This window comes from Neolamprologus multifasciatus, chromosome 6, assembly GCF_963576455.1.
Source record: "Neolamprologus multifasciatus chromosome 6, fNeoMul1.2, whole genome shotgun sequence".
Taxonomy (NCBI): Eukaryota; Metazoa; Chordata; class Actinopteri; order Cichliformes; family Cichlidae; genus Neolamprologus; species Neolamprologus multifasciatus.
The window spans coordinates 32,265,059-32,290,507 of record NC_140444.1 but is presented as its reverse complement, the minus strand read 5'-3'; the positions used below and the strand labels follow the sequence as shown (position 1 = coordinate 32,290,507).

At 39.8% G+C, this 25,449-nt stretch overlaps 2 protein-coding genes across 3 annotated transcripts in view; one reads left to right on the top strand and one right to left on the bottom strand.

The window, feature by feature from the left end:
• Positions 1-1,508: 1,508 nt before the first annotated feature.
• Positions 1,509-25,449, bottom strand: part of ncf4 (neutrophil cytosolic factor 4) — a 40,180-nt gene continuing 16,239 nt past the window's right edge. For both annotated transcript variants that reach the window (XM_085162236.1, XM_085162237.1), the window contains exons 6-10: positions 25,011-25,062; positions 14,311-14,409; positions 8,049-8,200; positions 7,210-7,275; positions 1,509-4,204 (exon numbers count right to left, since the gene is read on the bottom strand). In XM_085162236.1, coding sequence (XP_085018362.1) covers positions 3,997-4,204; positions 7,210-7,275; positions 8,049-8,200; positions 14,311-14,409; positions 25,011-25,062 — 577 coding nt within the window. In that variant the 3' untranslated portion in view covers positions 1,509-3,996. The remainder of the gene's footprint in view (positions 4,205-7,209; positions 7,276-8,048; positions 8,201-14,310; positions 14,410-25,010; positions 25,063-25,449) is intronic.
• Positions 14,408-25,449, top strand: part of LOC146517404 (parvalbumin-7-like) — a 45,776-nt gene continuing 34,734 nt past the window's right edge. Inside the window, exon 1 of the mRNA XM_085162240.1 lies at positions 14,408-14,545. Within this exon, the coding sequence (XP_085018366.1) occupies positions 14,539-14,545 (7 nt within the window). The 5' untranslated portion in view covers positions 14,408-14,538. The remainder of the gene's footprint in view (positions 14,546-25,449) is intronic.

Here is a 25,449-nt window from a genome sequence, read left to right as displayed (position 1 = left end):
GAAATCTCTAGATTATTGCAAAGTGCTTGTTCTACATCTAGCCAAGGTTCATCTAAAAGGGTATGTTTTAGCCATCCTGAGATAAACTGAAGCCTGTTGGCTAAGAAGTAGTGCTGAAAGTTAGGTAGTTCTAATCCTCCTTTATCCTTGGTCTTTTGTAGTGTTTTTAAGCTTATATGTGGGGGCTTATTTTTCCAAAGGAATTTGGACATATATGAATCTAGAGATCTGAACCAATCTTGCGGCGGTTTAGTTGGGATCATTGAGAATAAATAATTTATTTTTGGTAATACCATCATTTTTATAGCAGCAACCCTTCCCATGAGTGATATGGGTAGACATTTCCATCTAGCCAGATCACCTTCTACTTTCTTTAAAAGTGGGGTATGGTTTAATTTAGTTAGATCTGCAAGCTTGGGAGAAATATTAATACCTAAATATTTTATATTTCCCGATTGCAGTGGAGTAGAAGAGGAATTATGGAAGCAGCAATTAATAGGAAGGACTGTAGATTTTGACCAGTTAATTGAGTAATCTGATATTCTTGCAAAAGAGTTTATCAATTCAATCACCCCAGAGATATTGGTTTGTGAATTTTGGAGAAAGAGTAACACATCATCAGCATAAAGGCTGATTTTATGTTCCACGTTCTTGCATTTTATGCCCTTAATTGCTGAATTCTGTCTAATTGCTGCTGCTAGTGGTTCGATAAAAATTGCAAACAGTGAAGGGGAGAGTGGGCATCCCTGCCTGGTGCCCCTCAGGAGACATAAGCTGGAGGATGTTTGGTCATTTGTTCTGACACAAGCTGTTGGGGAATTATATAATATTTTTAACCAGTTGATGAAAGAAGATCCAAAACCAAATTTGTGTAAAGTTGCAAATAGAAATTTCCAGTTAACTCTGTCAAACGCTTTTTCTGCATCTAAGGAAAATATTGTAGTTTCAAGGTTTTTACTGTATGAGTAGTCTATCAAATTAAGTAATCTACGTTTATTTGTTGATGAGTGCCTACCTTTTATGAAACCAGTTTGGTCAGGATGAATTAAGAGGGGGGTTATTTTCTCTAGTCTCTTCGAGAGAGCTTTGCAGATTATTTTGAGGTCTACATTAATAAGGGATATTGGACGATAGCTTGAGGGATATACAGGGTCTTTGCCTGGTTTTAGCAGGAGATTAATGTTTGCAGAATTCATATTTGATGGAAGTCTGCCCTTTTCTTTGATTTCTAACAACGTTCTGTAAAAAACTGGTGCTAGAATCGTCCAGAATTCTTTGTAGAATTCTGCAGGAAAGCCGTCTGGACCTGGAGCCTTATTATTGGACATACTTATCAGGGCTTCCTGGAGTTCACCTGATGTCAGTGGCGAATCCAGTGCCATTGCTTGAGAGTCTAATAATTTTGGGAGAGTTATGTTGTCTAAAAATTGATCAATTTCCTTTTTAGATGGGTTTATTTGTGGTGAATACAACGTTTTATAGAAATCCCTGAAAATGTTGTTTATTTGTTTCGGTTCATATATTGTGTTCCCAGATGAATCTTGAACAGCACATATAGTTGTTTTTTCTTTATTTATTTTTAGCTGGTTTGCTAGAAATTGACCGGATTTATTACTATGTTCATAATTTTGTAAGCGTAGTCTTTGTACTAAGAATTTTGTTTTTCTATCAATTATCTCATTTAATTCTAGTTTTGTTTTGCGTATTTTGTTCAATGTTTCCTGATCTTGGTGGGACGCGTAGGCTTCTTCTAGTGATTTGCTGTTTTTTTCTAATTCCTGAATATTTTTGTTTTCTTTTTTCTTTTTATGTGATGAGAAAGAAATTATTTTACCTCTCATCACAGCTTTCCCTGCTTCCCATAAAACAGAAGCTGATGTTCCGGGAGTGTCATTAAAGTCTAAATATGAAGTCCACTCTTTTTTAAAATATTTAATAAAGTCTTCATCTTTAAGCAGTGATGTATTAAATCTCCAGTTTTTACTTGGCATAGTATTATTCTTGTGCATTAGTGTTAAAGATACAGGAGCATGATCGCTGACAGCTATAGGGTGAATCTCAGTGTCTGAAACGTCACTCAGCAGTGAGCTGCTGACCAAAAAATAATCTAGACGAGAGTAGGAGTGATAAACATGTGAAAAAAAAGTATATTCCTTACTGGTGGGGTGAAGGGAGCGCCATGCATCGCAAAGACCAAAGTCGCTCATATACTGTTTGATTATATTTGTGGACTGCCAATTACGCTGAGTTCCTGCTGTATTGAGCCTATCCATTTCTTCATTCAGTCCAAGGTTGAGGTCGCCTCCAAGCACAAGTGTGCCATCTAAGTGTTCAGAGAGTGCACTGAAAAAAACCGTGAAAGAATGAGGGATCATCAACATTTGGACCATATACACTTACAATACATAGCTTTTTATCAAGTATAGATAGTTTAATGATTAAGAATCTGCCCTCTGGATCTATAACTGTATCGAGTACTGTGAAATTAATTTTTTTTAACAACAACATGAATGTGCTATTGCTGTGTGATTTATTACTGTTACTGAAGGTTACTCGCTTTACCAATACCAACTAGATTTTAAAATCTTAATATAAATAAGTAACAGTAGGTTGAACATTAGGTAAGGCTGCACTTTTTCCAGCGATCTCGTATAGAAAACTATTCCGCGCGTATATAAAACTGGTCCGCGGCTCTGAACCGTAGTAAAGGGACCTCTGGCTAATACGTCGGGTTCTTGTTGGGCTCATAGCCGAAAACTAGCTTTACTTTGTTGTCTGGGTCAACTTTGGTAGCGAGAGACAGAGAGAGGAGTTGAAAGGCTGCTCCAACGGAACTTATTGTTTCGGGGGAAAACATGACTTACACTTTATGAACACAGTGTAAGTCTTAATAGCTTACTTACAACTCGGCTGCACTGCCCATGAGGCTACATTCTTTAGGGCTATGCCTGTCACACTCTGCCTATTGCCTTCATATTAAATTATTATTTGAACAATAATTTTTAAAATATTTCGTCAAGTAGAGGTGACATGGGCCACGAGATTGAGACGCAGGCATTAGAGTGCCTGAACTACAAAAAATTAGTGCGTGTTTTGTTCCGGCGTGGAATTACAAAAAATAGAGAGGGAACAGCCTAACATATGAAACAGGAAGACTGCTGTGTAGTCCCTTCATTTCAACAAAGTAACTGTATTCTGAATACCACCTTTTGAAACAGTAACTGTAACAGAATACAGTTACTCATATTTTGTATTTTAAATACCAGTGTTACTGCCCAACACTGGTTGTAGGCTTTCTTGTACTCCAGGCGGTTTCTCTGATCGTAAGAGTCCTGGTGTGCTGCTTGATCAACCAGGAGTTTCCAAAACATTTATTGGCAGTGGTCATGTACTGAACCCACTTAGCTTTGCTACTATGATGGCTGACCAACTGTCCATGGAGTGCTGTTGCGTCTTTAGCCATTAAGCATGGCTCATGTTGGGTCCTGTTGCTGTCCAGCTCTTGATTCTGTCAACATACTGATGGATGAACAACAACAACACCCTACTATTAGGCATTAAAAAAAAAAGCTTGAGGAAATGCCCTGCCCTAATTCCCATCACTGCTGGGACTTCATTCTGCTGTGATGGGGGACCAGAGTCTAATTGTCAAATAGCAGAACTGAATTCTGTATATCAATAACTCCTGTTCAATTCCTTCTAATCTCTCCTTACTGAACTACTAACTAGACTGTAAAACTCTGTCAGAGAGCACATCTAACAGTTGAAAAGCCTCTAAGCAAGCAGAAAAAAATTTAAGCACGCAAAATGTAAATAAGGTATTAAGTGAAATGACTGGAACATTTATTGAAACAGACTCAGAATGAATGTAAAAGGCAAACTACACAGAGCTCAAATCAGCAACTATACACTTGGTTAAATTCATTTTCTGATATGACACAACTAAATATTTTAAATATCTCTCCCAACTCGTTTTTTTCTTCTCTTCAACTTCTCTCAAGCCTCTGTATTGTAAACAGAAAGGTCAGAGGTCATGGTCACATGCAGTTCCCATGGAAACTGATTAACAGGTCTCTTGACTTTGTCCTGTTGACGTCTGCCCTCCTCGATCATCAGCTGGACATCCTCATCGTCCAGGATACGAATAAGGTCACCATCAGGGTCGCAGTAGTTCAAGGCAATATCATCCACCTTGAAAACATTCCTGGAAGAGACGAGAGAACACTTCAATAATCAGTGTTTTTTTTTTAGAGTATAAAAAATATTAAGCATATTCTACAGAAAACGAAAAACTATTTGTGGGTGTTGTTAGTTCTTGTTGGCAGAAATTCTGAGAGATCAGCGATTGAGATTGTCTCAAAGCCAGTTAATTGCCTGGCTCATAACCTTTTATACATTCAACTGGCAAATCTCATAAGGGCCATCCTATTCAAGCTGCAGCTGCACCCTGTATTGTCATCACTCATCTGCAAGCTACTTTGCAACCCACAACCACCCTAGCTCCTCCCAGCTATACTGCATATTCCATGTATATGGATAGAAGTGTGAAAAAAAAATCCCAGAACAGAGTCATATCACCAAATATAAATGACTGCAGTTGGACTAACAACCACATTTTGTTATGATTCAGTGTTATCAGTGTTTGTGTTTTATGTGTTTGACTCCTCCCACCAGAGGATGGCTGTGGGTTTTTCCTTTTCTCTCTTAGGGGGTGGACACCTGGGAGTGGCTGCTGAGTTGTTGGGTGGAGTTTGTTCCTGTCCTAGGATTGGATAATTGGATGATCACCCCCCCAGTAATTAACCACCAGATGACAGCCCCCTGGCCCCCTCCCTCCTAGAATCCACCATCCTCCACCACCAGCCTGTGTTTTCCAGTTGTTGATACTTAGAGTGCCTTTGCAAATTGATTCGCAAGTTTAACATCATTTGTGTGTCTGGCGTTAGAGCCTTGATCTTGTAAATCATTGTAAATAGATTTGTATATATTGTATATTGTGTATATATTGTTCCATGCAGCAGCCTGAGGTGTGAGAAGCCATTTTTGCTGACTCAGTTTTCTCCTGGTTTTCTTTTAGAATATAAGTGAAATGTCTTTTGGTTGGATTTCTTTTGTATAGGGAAGCATAGGGACCTTTTTAGGGAATTTTGTTTATTATTTTGGCATTGCTCACTGCTGAAGCAAATAAATAGCTGCTTAGCACTTTAAAAGGTACTATTGTTTTTGCTCGTTCTTGGGTGGTGCATGAGTGAGGGCCAATTTCTTGCTGCGTTCAATGCACGCCTAGATTTAGAATGTAACAGAATAAAACAGTCTTGAGATACCTTAAGAGGCCCATTTTCTGAGCTTCCTTGTTGTACAGTGCTGGCATCTGTCTTTTCTTTTCCTACTTCCTGTCTTCTTGTATGTAACCAACACCCTTTCCTCCCTATCCTTATTCTCCCCCTTCCTTTTATCAGTGCTAAGCCATATTAAAACTCAAGACCAGGGTCTCATCCATCCTACTCCAGGGCACAATAGGCCTGAACACAAAAAAACAATAATGAGCAGATAAGCGGCGGAAATGAACTGATTATGAATGGGGAGGGCTAATAATCATAGCGTTCACATATCTAAATTACCAGATAATGAGAAATAGAGGGAGAGGGAGAATGAAAGAGAAAAAGACAGATAGCGTAATGAGCACATGCATCCGGTGATGTTGCTGAGGGAAAGATTGCAAGAGGGGGGACTTGGAGGTCCCACAGGAACTAATTTGATGAGTGGTGAGGATTGGCAACTGGCAATTTGCAGGTTTGCAGTGCACAATGACTAAATATGTTGACCCTCAGGGCAGGTCGGTGAATTAATAGATTCATACCCGTCGTTGTTTGTTGTGGAATTTCATTTTAACTCACAAAAAATGAAATGCTGAAAGCGTGCTCACAAAGGTCAGCAATCAGCATAGTTCATCAGTACATGCTGGAAGAAACATCAGATATGGAAATCTGCTCAATTTTGCATGGACAAAAGCTTAGATTTGTAATGTAAATTGCAACCTTTTAACATCTAATTGCTCATGTAGAAATAACCAAAACAAGTGGTGTTTTTAATTCAGAAAAGAATTTGGAAGAATATTTGATATAAGAATATTTATGTGAATGCATGTACAGTATGGTTCATGTTTCTGTGCAAAGAGAGTTTACTGAAACTGTTTATGAATTAAAGCAGTCCAGAATTTTAATGGAATAAAAAGCAATTGGATCTGGGATCACATTCATACAATCTTTAGTAAACATCATGAAAACATTTAATAAACTGCAACATATAAACTATGACTATGTGAGAGAGAACCAGAAGTAATTTGCTGTTAGATCCTAATCAATCATTTTCTAATGTCTGTCATAGTTAATGAAGTCGGTGCTGTTGTGCCATGTATGTAAAGGAGTGCAATCCTCCTGCTGTGGATGGTTTCTGTTGCAATTTCTTGCCGCTGGTATGCAATAAACTCAGAAGAAAAACAGAATCAGATTACAGTCATTGATGCTGAATCCCTTTAATTTCATCTTTCACAATTTTCACTGGAGTAATAGTAAAGCTGAATTAAATTTCCCAGTTCAATTCAATTTTATATATGTGTGTGTGTGTGTGTGTGTGTGTGTGTGTGTGTGTGTGTGTGTGTGTGTGTGTGTGTGTGTGCGTGCGTGTGTATATTACATTGTAAAGTAAAGCTCCTAAAAATCTGTTTAGACTTTTCTCTAACAATCAGATCTTGTTAGAGATCCTTGGTCAGTACTTGGTGATACTGGGGAAGAAGAACTCCCTTTTAACAGGAAGAGACGTCCACCAGAACCAAACTTAGCTTCTGCAATATTCCAGACCAACACTGAATATAAATATATAGACGTATTTAGGAGTTATAAGATGTGCACATGATGCACCAATAGACCAGTACGACCTCAGTGCAAATGTAAACAGCTGAAAACAGCATGAACGTCTCCTTTAACAGAATTCACAAGCTTTAACCAAGTAAATCATTATCACATTTTAGAAGGTGTGGTAATTTGCTTACATGTGTGAAGTCGCTCACAGTAATTTCTCCCTCAGCGCTGATGCTAATCTTTCCCATATAGGTGTAAATGCAATAAGGGTGTGGCTTTTTTATAACCTAAAATCCAGCACCACTACAAGACTGAGAGCAGATTACTGAGGAACTGAGGATAGTTTTACCTCATGCGAGACAGCAGGTCCTTGTATGATGGCTGGATGCTGAGTTCCTCTTGTACACACACATCTCTGTTAAAGAAGGAACACACAATTCTCTTATTAAAGCATTTAGAAAACTGAAGGCCTAAAAATCAATATACACAATGCTAATAGGAGAGATTCACTTTTACATTATGTTGCCTGCAACAATAAATTCAACAAATTCACAGTAACAAATTCAATCCAAGGTTTTTTGTTGGATTTTGTTACATCTGAAATCTGACTGAAGGGGATTCAAATCCCTCCACAAAGCTGAAGTGAGAAATGCAGTATTCATTTTCTTTTAACTTCAAGAACAAATGTGCAGGATTTAAGGGATGTAATTGTACAAATAGAAGATAGTGCTATATATTAGTGTACGATCACCTGTAATGACTAACTGTAATGTTTTCATTACCTGATGGCTGAGGCTAACATTTGATGTTAGTCATCTGAAGCCATTAAAGCCTCAAAGTATAAAATTAAAGGGGACCTATTAATGTTTTTAATTTTTTTTTTCAGGATTATACTCAAGCAGCTTTGCATGATTCACAGTTTGAAATAATCCTTATTTATCTTATCTTGGGCCTCGGTGTATCCCTCAGTTCATCCACTGTCTGAAACAAGCTGCTTATCTACCTTTAAGCCAATATTCTTGTGATTCATTTGAACCGTAATTTGCATATATCTGTGGTGATCATATGAAGGATCTCTTCTCACTGGCATGATACTGTTTCAAGAGTAACATATAAATAAACAATGCGTTTAAAACCTGAAATCTAATCACACACGATATCGTCTTAGCTCGCTAAAGTCAGACAGACCTGGTGTCGACTCCAGAAGGGGTGAGCAGGCAGCAGCGGAGACAGCTGTATGTGTGGCCTCCACTTTCACCTTCAGAGTCACTCTCAGGGAGGGGTTTAATAATCTTCACAAAGGTTTCTGGGAAGATACCGGTCTGATTGTTTACTGTACCCTGAAGGAGAGAAAAAAAGAACAAGAGGAAGAAGTGCATAAAGAAGAGGAAGCAAATGATCAAAAGATGAGCGAACAAATGAATTATGTCTCAGAGGATGGAGTGATAGGGGACTGATGATTAGACAAGGTGATGATTTAAAGGAGAGAAAGAGAAGAAAGCAGCATGGAAGTGCATCTGGAGAGACGTTTTCCAGACTAATTAGCGTTTTCATAATATGCTGCTGATGTTGGAAGCACTAAACACAATCATACAGCCTTTTTACTACACCCCTGGTGTCTCACTGTGTTACTCTGCAGAAACACATACAGAAGCTGTTTCAAAAAGCATCCAGCACTTTCACACATTTATTGTAGAACAAGGAAGCAGTATTATGTGAAAAAAAAGCCTTTCATTGTAACGCGCCGAAATCACAACTTTGGATCAAGTACAATGATGATAACACCCAGTCTGTCCTGAAAAGTTGTATATTCAAACCTCTTTAGTCAGCTGACTTGTATGTTATCTAATGGGTGTGAATTTAATAAAAATGGAGCATTTGTAGTATCTTGTGTTGCAACTTTAAAGCAATTGATAAAAGTTAAGTTAAAAAAAATTAGGATCTGAAGACAGCACATCCAGATAATCATTTTGTTTCTATCACAACTTGGGCAAAAGGGCAAAAGTCTAGAGAGCTTGAAAGAGGTTGTAGTTGTAGAACAACTTTGCTGCTTGATCATTGTGGTTCATCCTGCAGCCTGCACCTGGATTACCAAATCATTACTTTGGAGGAGGCTGTAAAACTTTATGCCCTGGCTTCATTTTAGGAGATTACATAATAATCAACGAACATTTATGGGCAGAACATTTTTTCTAATACACCCCAAATACTGACTGTACCTTTAATTTGATCTTTATACTATGGGTGTGGATGGAGCTTCAGCCTCTTCCAATTCAGAGCAATGAATCTATGTAATCATTAGCCATTGTTTTTTATGAGGATTAAAAGAGGCTAGAAAGGAAAACGGCATTTGTGCTTTATTTCTACGTTCAGTAAAAACAGAACACCATTCAAGAAATACATATATCCTTATATACTCACTTAATAATCTTATTGCAAGTTAATGTGCTTAAATAGTTGAGCTTAGTCTTTCTTAAATTGTAGTAACAGTTCTCTAAGTACTATGAAGTACTACAAGTTGTACTTTTACTTTATTGTGACCTTTTGAAGTCTTTATTGAAAAAAATGACAGAACTGGTTGGTTACTTGGTTGGTTAGTTGGCTGGTTGGTTAGTTGGTTAGCAGGAATAAGGTTAAAAAACATGGACAAAAAGTCACTGATATGCAATCATGTGAAAAGAAAGTTCACACAGTTGTTTGGCACTTTACTGCTGTTGAGCAGTCAGATGTGTGTTTACTCAATGTGAAGAAGGAAAAACATCTTTAGGCAGGAAATTATGGGACCCATCAGTCTGGGAAGAATTACTGTATGAGGCCATTTACAAATTATTTGAAGTTTATAAATCTACCGGGAGAAAGATTTTTCACAAATTAAAAATATTCAGGACAGCTGCCAATCTTCCCAAGGGTGGACAACCCCCAAAGATTTGCTCTTTTTTTACTTTAGCAAAAATATTCTTCAATTTTGAGGGATTCTTGGCTCTTCAATACATTGAAAGTGGTAAGATTAATCAAAAAAATCTGATTACCACTAATTGGATTACAAACCCATCTAAGCTGATATTGTCCCTAGAATAGATCATGTTGAAACAAACCTGGATCCTGCTTTGTGTCATTTTCTACAGACTCTGTAGACGTACTCTCTGTTGTAAGTCACTCGATAGAAGTCACTGGTCACTGCAGCCATGGGCTGAGTATGTTCTACTACCAGCGTACTTCCAGTTCTCCTTAAAGTCAAAGCTGACGACCAGTCCAAGCCTGCAGGCTTCTTTCTCTGCATCAACACTTCACAGCTGCTCGCTTCTATCACTCTCCTTTCAGTTGGCCGCTGAGCAGCACTGTCGCAGCAGCTAGTGATGAAGTCTGTTTCTCATTGGCAGCTTTGCATCCGCTGGATTTGTCGGTTTCCAAAACTGTGGTTTCACTCTGGTGTGTTTGAAATGTTTACCTTGACGCACCAGTATGCCAGTTGGATTTGTCACGTTTTCCACCCACATCCACTCTGTCCACTGACTAACTCTACGCACTCAGTCAACTTTTCACAAGTTGTAAGTGTTGCATTAACCTCACCCCCCATCAAAAAAACCCCAAAAAACAAAAGACATACTACTAGTGTGGATAACAGCGTTGCCAAAAAAGAACAAAGCCTCAGCATTTTGCAGTGTTGCATAAGGACAAATAGATTATGTTTTCTGTTACTTTTTTTTTTCTCTCTCTTTAGAAAGCCGGGGGCAGGTTAAGTTCATCCTCCTCCTCCTCTGTGGTGATTCTCTTCCCTCTCCCATCAGGGCAGCTTCCACCTCCTTTCTCTCTCCCACTCACCCAGCGTCGTTCTCACATCTCGACACCTCACACAGTTTTATCAAGCATGTTTCTTTACCTTTTTTTTCTTGACCTTTTTTTAAGTGAGTGATGAAGAAGAATTACTATGACATCTATCTGCCAGAGGCCATATTCCAGCATTGCATTTTTTAAAAAAATGCAGAGTATTAGATAAAAATATCCACTTGTGCACGACTCATACATACAAACAGTGAAAACTAGAGCAGAGCTTCTCCAATCACACCAGGGAAGGCACTCTGTGGTCACCGTAGTAGGCTGATTCCGAGTAGGATGTTGTCAATCTTTTTTTTAAATGATTGTTTTCATTATAGTTTAACTGACTGGACTACTCGACTCTGATTTGCCACAGAGCTGGCTCTTTATCCTCTGCAGTTAAAAAAGGCCTAGTGAAAACATTTTAAAAATATGTAAAAGACAAATAAATCAAACCAAATCAAAAGATTATTATAAAGCAGCAGGTCCATACAAAGGGTTGCTCATAGTTGTTATTCTAGATCTCAGATTGGGCTGAACTCTTTGTGGATACTAGTCATATTACAAACCTGGCACATCATTTCTTTTTCATTTCAGATTTCGACATAGTCAGACCAAATAATAAAGGAATAAATAAATTGACAAATAGGCAGATGTGCATGTCTTTCAATCATGACAGTCTGCAAACATGGACACTGTCATGGCTTGCCATGTTCACGGTTTTTCTTTGTTTTCTGTTTTTTTGTTTACATTTACACATTTCCTGTCACACATGTCTAGAGACCAGTGGCAATCCTCAAAACTGTGTACCCGCTCGAAGCAATTTGAAGCGACGGGGCAACAAGAGACAAGAGAAAGTGAGTGACATTTGATCATTTAAGTGACTGCAGGTGGAAAAAGTGCCGGTGAGGAGAAGTTGGTGGGACCCACGATAAACTCTTCGCAACTTCCAGGTGAATAACTGAAGCAACTACCAATGACAATGAAGAATACTGTTAATTGACATATGAAAGGCTGATGTCCTGCAGGTTTTAGATAGCACCCTGAAACCACACATGAATCAAATGATTAGTTCATTACCAGGCTTCTGGAGAACTTCAAGACATGTTGAGGAGGAGGTCATTTAATCATTTAAATCAGCTGTGTTGGATCAGGGACACATCTAAAACTTGCAGGACACCGGCCCTTGAGACCTGGAGTTCCCCCACCCCTGTGTTAAAGGGTCACCTATGAAACCAAAACCCAGAAAAGCTGCAAGCAAACAGCTGTTAGCTTCAAAGCGATGTGTTACCAGCAAATCACTTCCAAAGTGTACGAGGGTCTAACAGTATCTGTATGACAGAAGAAAATGTGAATCCCATGACGGTTTCACGATTGCTTCCTACAGCAGGGGTGGGTAACTCCAGGCCTCGAGGGCCGGTGTCCTGCAGGCTTTTGATATTACCCTGGGTCAACACACCTGAATCACATAATTAGTTCATTACCAGGCCTCTGGAGAACTTCAGGACATGTTGAGGAGGTCATTTAGCCATTTGAATCAGCTGTGTTGGATCAAGGAAACATCTAAGACCTGCAGGACACCGGCCCTCAAGGCCTGGAGTTGCCCAAACCTGTCCTAGAGCTTACTGGCTGTCGTTAGATGAAATCCACTGCAAGGAGTCTTCTGCACCAAAAACATCCACACGACTGCTTTGGTCACAAGCGGATGGCAGGGATTGCCTATCGTTTACAAGGAAAACACAGAGCTGTCTGCAAACACTGTTTACTATTCGAGTGTTTTTCCTTGTGTCACTCATACTGCAGGATTTATCTTACTTTATCTATGGACTTCAATGTTGTACTTTTATTACCAATAAAGTTGTGCTTTTTGTTTATTCCACCTGCCTCCTGAGTTTGCATTTGGGTCCTCAACCTGCAAACTGTAACAGCCTTTAAAGTAAAAGTTGTGCCTTCCGCCTTAAACCAATACGTTTCAAAGGACACTTTTACTTTTACACTGAAGGTGAATGTTGAAGTTTCAGTGACACTCCTCACAGCTGCATCTTCCATAAAAACTACAGGTGACCGCAGCGATTTGTTACTGAAGTGTTTGTAAGGAGGTACAGTGGTTTGAAAATGTGTTTGCCCCCTTCCTGTTTTTTTGCATGTTTGTCACACATTTAACGTTTCACATCATCAAATAAGTTTAAATATTAGTCAAAGATAACACAAGTCAAACTAAATCCAGTTCATAAATGAAAGTGCTTGTAATTATATAAGGGGAAAACGTGACCCTTCGTTAAAAAGTGATTGCCCCCTAAACCTAATAACTGGGCCATCCATAGCAATGAAGTATTTGCAATAACTGGCAATGAATCTTTTACAGTGCTGTGGAGGAATTTTGGCCCACTCATGTTTGCAGAATTGTTGTAATTCAGCCAAAGTTGAGGGTTTTCGAGCATGAACCACCTTTTTAAGGTCATGCAACATCATCTCAATCAGATTCTGGTCGGGACTTTGACCAAGCCACTCCAAAATCATTGTCCTGCTGCAGAATCCTCCAGTACACTTCAGCTTGAGGTCACAAACAGATGACTGTTTGTAAACAGCAGAATTCATGGTTCAGTTATTACAAGTCTTCCAGGTCCTGAGGGAGCAAAACAGCCCCAGACCATCACAGCACCATATTTTACTGTTGGTATGATGCTCCTTTTTGTTGTTTAAGACCTCTTAAATGACATCATTGCATAACCTGTTTACCAATTACATTACCAATTACATTCCTTTTTGCCCTCAAAACAAATCAACCTGACTTTCAGTCAGCTTGATTTGAGTGAACTCAGCTTTGAGAGCAGAGCTGCATGTAAGCGCATGAATCTACTGCAACGCTCGCCAAGCAGACACTCGCATCTACAATGGCTTCTTTGTGCATCTAGCTGCTGAGTTCTACACGCGGGTTATTGATTTTGAGGAATTTGACTGCACAAGTGCCAAAATATAATTCCATATAAATATACATGTTCGTATATTTACTGGAATATATCTGTGCACACAGTCCGGGCAAACATTAGAACAGTCTGCGGGACTCAGATGTGTGTAAAACTAAAATATCTCAGTCTTTTGTCCATCAGTTTTGTCCATCTTTTGGAAGAGGTGCTGGACAACTGGAAAGTGGATGTGTGTGCATTTATTTAGACTGCAGTCTCTCTCTGTTCTCCTTACTTTCTTCTCCTGCCTATTTTTTTATCTACTAAGTTAAAAGCAGACAACCATCACTTAACCATTACTTTCTTTCTCCTCTTCACTCTTCTTCATAATTGCATTGCTCATTTTCCCTCTCTTGATGTTTCCCTAATTCCATCTCTCTTCATTGCTCCACTCTGATCTTTGGCTCTTCTATTTTTATTCCTCACTTTTCCCAATATACTCCCAATGAAGACACCACCTCTTTCAACGTAAAAAAAAATCTCTTCTTTTCTTACATCTCATCTCCACCTCCACCTCTTCTTTATTTTCCCACCCCTCCCTCTCACTCTCCATCCAGCTTTCTCAGGCTTCCACTCTCCCACTCTTTCGCTGCCTCTCTCCTTCTCCACCTTTCTCTCTTTCTCTCATCCCTCTCATATTCTCGCCCTCTTTCTCTCTCCGTTCTTACCTCCAGCCAGTCGACATTGACTCGTCGCAGCAGGAAGATCACCTCTCCCTTCTTCAGGTTCAACTCCGCCTTGCCGTTGCCGCGAAAGTCAAACATCGCCTGAGAAACGCACGCACACATACACACCACAAAAGAGAGAGTACACACACGCGCACGCACACACAAAGTCAGTGAAAGAAAAGAGGAGCGATTTAAAAGAGCATACGGATTCAACACAAGGAAGGAACAATGACGGGTAAGACACTTTTTGCATGTGTATAATTAAGAGAGGAGAGAGCGAGAGAAAGAAGGGACGCTAGAACAAAAATTAGCCTGAAGATGATAATATTTTTGAGCAGAAAAGATATGTGATAGAAAGAAAGTGAAGTTGTGAGTCTAAGAAGAGTTTTAAGGTATGTTTGTGTAAGAGAGAAATAAAGCACAGGAATGAGGAAAGGAGGGCTGCCGAAGTAGCAGTGTTCTTGCTGATACTGGTAAATATGTGTAAGCCTGTCAAACTCTACATGTGTGTGTGTGTGCGAGCTAACACTGCAGCTGAGGATCAGTTCCAGTAACAACTATTATATATTTATGGAATTTTGAGAATCAGAAATAAAAGTGTGACAAACGCTTGCATCCAAGCTTAACCATTTTTATAGATGCCTATTTTTTTCTAATCTAGAAAACATTTATGTACTATACCTGCATGTGGCACCGTTTACATAACATATGATATACAGTGTCTGTAGTCACTTCTACAAGCGTGAGAGTGTGTAGGATGAAGTTAAAAGCTGGTACGAGGACATTGGAAAACTCAAAAGTTATACAGCCTGAGGAGGCGCCACACTGCAATGTAAAGGTGTGTGTGTGTGTGTGTGTGTGTGTGTGTGTGTGTGTGTGTGTGTGTGTAGGTGTGTGTGTGTGCATGTGTGTGTATGAAGGGGTGGCTAGATACTCGACTGTCCTAGTCTGCATCAGTGCGTGTGGAATAAAAGCCTCCCAAAGTTGAATTTGCATTTTAAGTAGAACTCAGTAGAGTCATTACCGGGGCTCTACACCTATTCACATCCTTTTGCTAAGAGACTCCTCAAACACACAGATGACAAACAGCCTATTACACACACGCACATTGTGTAGTACACAACGACAAACACACTCAAACTACAATAATCTTTTACTAATACTTGTTCTGTATTAATCTGGAGTGCGCACTCAAATACACAACATTTTTGTTGGTGTACCGCGCACTCACATTAGCATTCACGCCCGTGTGGGGCGTGAATGCTAATGGGGAAGAGGACGAGGGAGGGAGCTGGAGTGGTGGTGGGGTTAGAGTGAGAGACAATGGGAGGAAAGCCATTACATGAGGGAGTGAAAAATAACAAATACAATTTGGAGAATCAGAGAGGTTGGGAGCGACTGAAAAAAGAATGCAGAGCGGTTACATCAGTGGGAGGGAGGTGAAGATGAGGAGGAGGAAGAGGTGGAAAAAGAGGAGGAGATAAGAAAAGTTAAAGTTAAGCAGAGGCACGGTGCTGGGGAAGGCAGTGAGTGAGTGATGGAGTGAGATAGCGAGTGAGTATGGAATCTCTGTTTTTTCGTAGTTCATGATTTGGCAACACGTGAGAACTAGGCTGCTGAGGGATGTAAGATTGAGCACATGTGTGGACAACAGAGGTAACGCTCTTGTAAATTCACAGTGATGTGTCACATGTGCTGCCTCCTGCACACCATCCGTGCAGCTCTCTGACATAAGTGAATGGAGGATTTCCAGTTATGTGTTCAACCTGATCCTCCTGACACACTGAGAGAGGTTCATGTCTGTCATGTTTTGTTTTTAAATTTGGTGCTTTGCAAGTAACATCACCAATTCCAGCTAATCTGTGATCTTTTTCTAGGCATTTTGGCCGTTTCTCCGCACGTAAACTATGATTTAGGTCATTGAAAATGGAGATGTTATAAATCCCTTTCATGTAGTGGAAACAGAAACTTTTGTCTTGCAACATCAAAGGTGCCTTTATGTTCTTTTTGACACCAGTTCATTATGTTTCGAAGCATATGATTGGCCAAGATTTCTGTTCAGTTAGATTTATATTTGTTGGCCTGCTCTTAATATTGTTTGTTTGTTTTTGCATTTTTGCATTTTCACGAGGCCATTTTTTCCAAACAAAAGCTGAAAATCCCCGTTTTAAAAAACACCTGAGTGAATGGAGCTTTAATCAAGAATCACAATAAATGCTAACGGTATGTTGTCTACTGGATGTGTAAAAGCAGCTGTTTACCAACATGCTAGCTTTGACATGTTCGCATGGCGTGCGCGACGCTCCTGCCAGAGACACAAATCCCCTTTGGGGCCATCCTGGGCTGTATCCCAATTCAGGGTCTGCAGCCTTAAAGTACGCAGCCTCAACGATCCTCAAGGGCCGCGTACTTAAAGACCGCTAAGGCCGGAAGTGCGAGGCTTGTGAGATGGGACGGTCTAGCCTCCGTTGCGCTGCCCAGGTTGCCTAGCAACCATGATACTAACAGCTGGAAACGTTTCATACAGCTTTGTTTGACAGAAATGAAGGAGAAAATCTTTTGTTCATTTGTTTGTTTGTTTCTACATGAGCTTTGATCATTCTCTGTAAGATTAAGGTCAGCTATTGAACGGCGTATATTTTAAAGTAAAGGCTTTAAAACCAAGTTAGTACAAACGTCACTAATGTCACATAACTTTGCCGACATGTGGCCAACAGTAATGTTTTAATGTTCTTCATTATTAAGCATTTGCACATAAATAAGTGACATCATATTCAGTACATAATCATATTCATATTATCCACACCCACCTCCGCGCTATGCATTCTGGGATATGTTGGGCCACGAAGTCTACACCGCCACGTCCTTAAAATTCTGGGAAATTAAGGACGCATTTGAGGACCGCATTTCGAGCAGCCTTCGAATTGGGACAGCCTTCGTCGCGTCGCGGTGACGTAATCGGCCTTAAAATGCGGCCTTTAAGGCTGCAGACCCTGAATTGGGATACAGCCCTGGTCAAACAGGAATAACTACCTGCTGTGTTGAACCCTTGTGACAAGGGAGCAGCTGAAATTAGCTTCTTCTTTATGGTCTGTATGGAGTATGCATGTTGTTGCACTCCCCCAAGTGGCCAAAAATATTACTGCAGGTTCAAGACGTTTTGAACTGGTTCCTGTGGTAAGTACATAGTATACTTATCGTATCGTATCAACAGCCATATACAAATTGAGTTAACCACATACAGAGATGGTAATATGAATAATGACTGTAAATAAATACATGCTGTAAGCTGTAATCAAAAACAACAGAAAGTGCAGAGTGCACCACCTAAATTTAAATTCAGGTGGTGTTTTTGTAATTTCCCTTCATGGATGTCACTCCTGCGATGTTTGGAAATCCCATTTTGACCACTTGCAGGCACATCTGCGGAGCAAAGTGGATCTCCTTAACCCACATTAAAAGTGAGCGTTTAACTCAAATTGCACTGAACGTACTAGCTCACGACCTCAGGGAGTAAGAGTACAGCACGCTCGTAACAGTCTGACCTGGCAGGGCAAGTTCTGTTCCACAACGCAGCAAGCATATCCGTGCATGCTTTTGGTCACGCTGCTGACCTGATGCACCACCTTCTGGTTTGGGTGATGTGGGTGTGTAAATAATAGCCACAGATCTAACTTTTGTCACCATTCAATCCTGTCTGTGCAAATCCATAGAGAAACAGAACAAAACAGGAGTGATCTAAAAACCAGTACGAGCACCAGAAGCTATGAGCTATCCACAAGTAGACTACACTGAAGTGTTAACAGACACAATCACTCAGCCTTTTGGTCACACCTGATATAGCCTGCATTAGAAACTTGGTGTGTAAATCCTGAATTTTACTTTCAGTTCTGTGTCTGTGTCCAAATCTGAGTGTGAGTGTGAGTGAGTGCACGTGTGTGCTGCATGTGTGTCCACAGAAAATGAGACGCAGACTGGTGGCAGATTAATGAAGCTGGGGAGAGAGGGAGCTGGCTGGATTAACAATCCACTGAGATTACCCTGACCCTGAGGACACGTGCGCTTTGAATTTGGGGCTGCTATTTTTAATGCATTATTCCAGACGCTGTTTTTATTACAGCGTTGACCCGCCGCTGCCTGTAATTTATAGATGATGGGACAATGTGTTGGAGATGATAAGCTGGTATCTGTAGCACAAACACAATATATGATGTGACAAAGCAATTCCCCATCTTTCTGCACCTCTTTTCTCTCTCTCCAATGCAGCGCCAGCTTTATTCCGCCTCTTTATTCTTTTACTTCTACTTGTCATTTTCCCTTTATCTCTGTTTCAGCCTGTTTCATCCAGAGACTCCTTTTTGTTTTTAAACTATGTCCCTCTGCGTCTCCATTAATAATTTAGCCTTCTAATCAAGTCGTTAGCTTGATGAGTGTAAACTACGAGTTCTACGAGTTGTTGGTAAGATTGGGCTGCACATAGACATATGACTAAGTGTTTGATGCAATAAATGTTATGATGGTGATGTTGGTCGTTGTTAACATTTATGGGAGCTGGGTGGGAAGAATTTGTCCTCAATGTTATCCTGAGAGGCACACAGGAGGAAATCAAAAGGGGTTCAGTTCAAGCCCCCAGCAATCATTAGCAGAGCTGAGCTTTGAGGTGATTTTAGCAATGTGATGACACTATGATCATGTGATGCCAAATGACCCAAAAAGAGTGTCTGCCATACAACACCGTAGCAAAATGACCACCGGACTCTTTATCTGGCCAGTACAGTGAATTTTAGAAAGACTGTAAGCCTTAAGGAAGTAAGCTTTCATACATTTATAAACATGTCGTTTTTTCTTCTATTAGCCCATTGTCTTATTCCAGCATTCATTTAAATTCCTCACAAAAAGAAAAGGAATCAGCTCCTCCCCCCAGCAGTGACATCAATAGAGGCAGAACTGAAAGCAGTCAAAGCATCCGTCCCTTAAAATATGTCTTTCCTAATGTATCACAAGACACATTAGTGGTGAAAAAAAAACTTCCTGATGTCCTCCTCTGTGTCATTTCTTGTTGTTCAACAGCCATGCAAAGCAAACTATAAGACCGTAGAATGTCGTCTTTGTCTACACACACGCTACTTTCATTATCGTACGCGGATGGTTGGTGTTGGTACACCGCACAGCGAAACGCCTCTAAATGTAGTCGCACAGCCCTTGGGTTCAGAAAGCCACAGGGGCAATCATCCAGTACAATTAGTCTTTCACTGACCCCGCCTTAATGAGCTTGTTAAACCCTCAGCTCGTTAGTGTGGCAATAGGGAGGATGATGCTTAATGGAAGTGTCTTTTTTAAATGGATGCCCCATTTCCTAGAAGGCCTGGGGTGAAGGATTATAGTAGAAAACATGTCTTTTTATACATATAAGAATGGACACAGGTTGCAGAGGTTGAGTGTGTGTGTATATAGTACTGTGCAAAAGTTGTAAAACACCCCTCATTTCTTTATATTTTGCTTCCAATGAGACAGACTTTGTTTTTGGTGTTGAGCAAAAGTTCTCAAGGGTCTCTAACGGTCTTTCAAAGTGTCTCTTTGGACATTGGCTGCTTTTTCATTCATGTTTCAGTCCAGTTCTTGTACCTAACTATTCTCAGAGGAAAGTTCTCCTTTTTATTATTTTGTTAAGTATAACAAAACACTGCAACTCAACAGAAGAACCATTGTTCACAGCAAACTTAGCAAAGAACCAGTTAGAAATTGATTCTTTAGGCACTTTGTTATTAGCAGGAAGTCACAAATATTTTTCCCCCATTTCTGAAGTTGATTCTATGGAAAATGCTAAAGACAGCACAGTCTGACTGGCATAAAATAATGTATTTGAACTAATAAGGTGGAAGCTATACTTAAACTTGGCATATCTAAAGGGAGGAGTGGGACAACACTCTTATGGAGTGATAAATCCATATTTGAAATGTTCTGGAGAACTATTCTTGAAGCCTATTTGGACAAATTATAAAAACATTTGCTGAGGAGAGTTCAGGCTGCATTAAAGAATAAAGGAGGTCACACCAGAAATTGACCTTTAAGCTCGTTAGTAATACACAAACTCGGTTTTTAGTCATTTTTTTCCTGTTTCTCAAATAATAAACACATTCATAAGTTAAAGACAATGACTGCACTTACTAGAGAGCAAGACCTTGAATCTCAAAGCGTGGATTGTTTTTCGACTTTCAACAGATTTCCACTGATGCAAAACTAGATTGATGCGAGTGATGGTGACAATGGTTAATGGTTTCTGAACCACTAGAACTTTGATTTTTGTGACTCACCGTTAACATGTGGCTCAGTCAAGTAACTGTTCAACGTATTGTTTACAGTATCTAATATGGCCTACATCTAACAGGAAGAAACACAACGTTGCTGACGTAATTTCTGCCTTAACCGTCTTATCCCTCGATAAGGACCTCTTTGATTTTTCATTTTCTAGTTTTATTGATATTTTCCCCACCCTTTGTGATTCTTTAATATATCTTTTTGCCTTTTTTATATCGTTTATCTATCTTTATTTCTTTCTCTAACTCAATTTTCAGATCAGCCAAATCATGCCACCAGCGTCTGCCTCGTTAAAGTCCTCCTAACCACGAGCAGCCTGTCCCGTTGACCTTGTCTGAAGCTCATAGTACTACAGCTGACAATTACTCATAGCAGTGTTTGGGGGCTAAGCCTGAGCTAATACTAAGTGGAGTGGAAAGAAGTGCTGCAGCGTAAACGCTAACACTTGTACCGGCTCTGCTGTGACAAATGCTGCGCTCTGCTCTTATCCATCAGGCTCAGGCTGGCCATTGATCATTGTTTGGACAGCCACTTTGGTGTGCTGGGAAACACGCAGCAGGACACACACCAACACACACTAACGCACAGAGGAAGGATAAGCTTTTCAGCTAGAAAAGGAGAGAAAGCTAAAATAAATGTTGAGTAGGCTGGCAGCTTCATGAGTAGAGTACACCAGTGTTTTACTTTTGTGTGGGAGAGAGGGGAGAGAGAGAGAAGAGGAGAGAGTAAAATGGAGCTGCTTCTGTTAGTTTGGAAATAAAAGACCACTGGAGTGTGCAGAGAGAAATGCAATGTGTGTGCCTGCATCCTTTTTTCTGTGTCGAGCAAGGTTAGTAAAGTTAAATGCTTTTGAAAGGCGATATAGCACACAGAGTTCAAGAACTGAAACACACTTTGCCTGAGGACATGTACTCATATTACAGACTCCATACTGTGCAGACATAGCCGCTTACACAACCGAGCAAAGGTGTCTCTCTCTACAAAGTATTACAAATGATTGCTTCATCAAATTAGCTGACAGTGGATCGATTCAGCTATTAGTCAGTGCTGCTATTATGTCAGCTGTGAATATTTCAGTCTATCCCTAAACAACTTTAACTTGCTTCAACAGCTTCAGAGAAATTAATGGAACAATGGTGCGATATAGCCAAAGGGAGACACTTCAGGTGGACACAGGTAAAAATAAATAAATAAAGCCGCACATGATCTGTTTTCTTAACTGCTTATCCGGTCCTATAGGTGTGGCACACTCTGGACAGGTGACCAGTGATTTTCACAAAATACTGACGCAAGATGGAAAAAGGAAACGGTCGTTCTATGGCGATGATTTTAGAAAAAAATCTGCTCTGTAAATTAGAAAGTAAATGAAATGTGAACAAACACAAAAATTAAGCCAAAATGTTTTTTATTATCTTTCATTTCGCTGTAAATGCTGCTGCTGAGTATGAGATGAAACAGATTTGAAGAAAAAAGCCTTTAACAATATTTGCTGAAAAAAAACATTTTTTTAAATGTTAATTTTTGACTTTTTAACTAACTTGCAACATCCCCATTTGATTTCCTACATTATTACATTATACTGACATTTATTTTGTAGTGAAAGTTGGAGGTACTTCAATAAAAATATACTTCAATATCGCAGTATAATCTCCTTAAAAATCCACTACTTGGCATACATGTCCAAAACACAAAGTAAAAAAAAAAAACAGATATATACATCTGTTTTACATGTGTAATACATGTGTATTCTGGACAACAATTCTTCCATCCATCCATTCTCTTCTGCTTGTACTTATCAAGGTCACAGTGGGGGGGCTGGAGCCTATCCCATAGGGTGAGAGGCGGGGTACACCCTGGAGAGGTCACCAGTCTATCGCAGGGCTACAAACTGATGTAACTGATGTATTATAGTCTTATTACTATTTTTTCATGAAGCTCCACTTCAGTGTGTGGCCACCATTTTCTGAAAATGCTTATTTCCATTGTTCTTCTTGGACGCTACTAAAGTAAATCAACCTTATTAACAGCTCAACAGTTCTGAAACAAACAGCTTTAAAGCTCATTTCCCTTTAAGGCAACTTTTTTTCCCGATTGTTTGCCCCTCAGAAGTAAAAAAGCAGGAGATTGATGCTTCTGTGCAAACTGGGGTTGTCACTATTTTCAAACCCGAGACCAAACTTGAGGAAAATATGTGAGTCTCTCAAGATCCTTTCAATAGTGTGGAGCAAAAAGGGAAAAATGATGAGGCTAATAAAAAATGTAAACAATACTGATGAGATACTGCGATAATGCAAACGTATTCAGCCACACCCCCTTTTATTTCCTGTTTTCCTGCTCCTAGTGACTTGACTCCATATTTTTGTTCCTGATCAGTTGTTAAGATGCTGCTGTTTCTGTATAGCTTCTGATAGACTTTTCCCAGCTTCAATTTGTGACTGTAAGAAAACTATAGCATGTTTTAAACACAAATAATTGTATTATCCTGTTATACTAACACTGGGGTTATAGACGGGAAGGACTGATACCATTAGCTTTCTAGCTCTAATCTAAACATCGTCACTTATTAATCAGCCACTAGCCACTAACATGGCTAACATTAACGTGTGCAGTCAGGTTCACATTTATAATAACTCTTTAAAACTTTAATGTTGTTGAAACCAGTGTTTTAATGACTTTGTGAAATTCCTCATAAAAACTAGGTTGACATTATTTTAGATACTTCTCCAGGTTTGATCTGCAGCTGTTCACGTGTCCAGCTGGTAGTGAGGGGAGGGGCTGTGTACCTGCCTGTCTGCAGCATGCTGTGTGAAGTTGTGTGCTAGCTGTAGGACGCAAAGAAGGAATTTTATCAATACTGTTGCAAATCACTACCTAATCCATTAATCAATTTTAGTACTGGTTAGTATTTGAGTATACGTTTTTTGACAAAATCTACTGCCCGTGGTAGGCTTCAAACTGCACTAATAAAGGAGTACTTGTGCATTTTTACTAATAGTAGAATTTTGTTATTTAGATGTATTATAACTATTGGTTCTGGTCTCCTTTAACATGCTGGTAAATTAAGTAACTTTTAGGATTAGATGACAAACAAAAATTACCTCATGAGAATAACATTTCTGCTGTGCAAATTTGCACGAACCAACAATACAAATACAAGAGATGAGATATTTTTACACACTGTAATGCAACCAGATGACAGAAGGGCTGTCCTCCATCAGTCTGACTGTACTATCAACATTTCTATTCCCACGCAAACAATATTAGGGCTCAACTGATTAACTGATTTTTTTAAATAGCCATTTAGACTCACTGCTAAGCATTGGCATATCTGTGTCCTGCTACATTTTTGTGAGGATCATTCTGAATTGTAAGTCTTGAAAGTGAGGCCTCTCGTCACTTTTTGAAGGTTTTAATGGTTTGGAGGGATAAATATTATTTTAAAAAAACACAGTAGGAGTAAGATTAGATTTGGGATCTGGTGATCTTGCTTAAAGGGATTTAGCTCTCTTAGCATAGAAGCCTGCATGTGCGTTCAAAATTCAGTCCAAGATTGTGCTGACCGTATAAAGAATAAAAGCTCTTTTTTTTTACCCTCATGGAGAGTTTAATTGGCAGGTCATAACTGCTTCATCCTCTGACCTGACCTCATGCCCAAATCTGCACACCAGCACCTGAACCACAAGCGCTCCACAACCTCCAAATCACACAGCTCCTAGAAAAACGACTTTAGAATATAAATGGGTTTCTCTTTCCATCATCAGCATCAGGGAGGAAGGTGTGAATAGAATGGAAATGAGAGGATGTGAAAGAGAGGAGGGGGGAGAGAGAGGGACGAGAGATGGTTGCAACCTTGGAAAGAGACAGACAAAGGGAGGGGCGAGGAAAAGAACAAAAGTTAAGGGATGCTTAAGGGGAGAGGTGTGGAAGGGAGGAGAAGAGAGTGTGGGAACAGGAGGTTAATACGAAAAGAGAAACGGATACAGAAATTAAAAAAGGAAGTGAAGCGAAGCAGGAACTATTGATGAGGTCAACAGCGTCAAGGGAGGATGGAAGGACAAAAGGCGCAGCACAACATTTGACAAAAGACGCCGTAATTATTGATTTGTCACATCAGATGGCACACTTATGTATGGCATCTGTTTTTTAGGGTTTATTTATGCACTTAGTTTGTGACTTTAACCAAATACTGGTTTCTGTGGCCACGGCTGTATAAAGTCGTGTGTGTTTGTGTGTGTGTGCCATGAAAAGCAGTCATGCCGATGGTGCTTAGAGGATCACATTGTGCTTCTCGGGGTGATGCGGTGCATTCTGCGTGGTTGTTTGACTACAAAGGTCGTTACTCCGTGGGTTGCAACAGCACAAAAAATAGTAATTACACCAACCTCAGCCCTGGGGGAGGAGAAGAGGTCCATCTTTTGTGACTTCACTTGTTTCCTAGAAGACACAGATGGATAGAAACAAGCCATATAAGGGAACACTGTCTGCATACAAGTAATTCCTCAAAGTGACCTCAAAGTTTAACTCTCTGATGAATCCGCAAGAGATATTTCAGCAGTCATATTTCAGTGATATTTCCTGTAACATCAAGAAACGGGAAGTTGTTTCCCTTTTCGAAAGCTCAGTCTGCTCTCTCTGGTCAGCTCCACAAGGCCTGAATGATAAAGCACAGTGAGCTTTAGAGTAAGCTTAAATGTAATTGACAAGACAGAGAAAAGCCTGCTGCAGTTATGATAACTGTTTTTCTATCTAAATAAGAAATAATTAAATTTGACTCTTTGTCTTACTGGAGCGACTGCATGTTTAAAACACTCACTCTGGGAA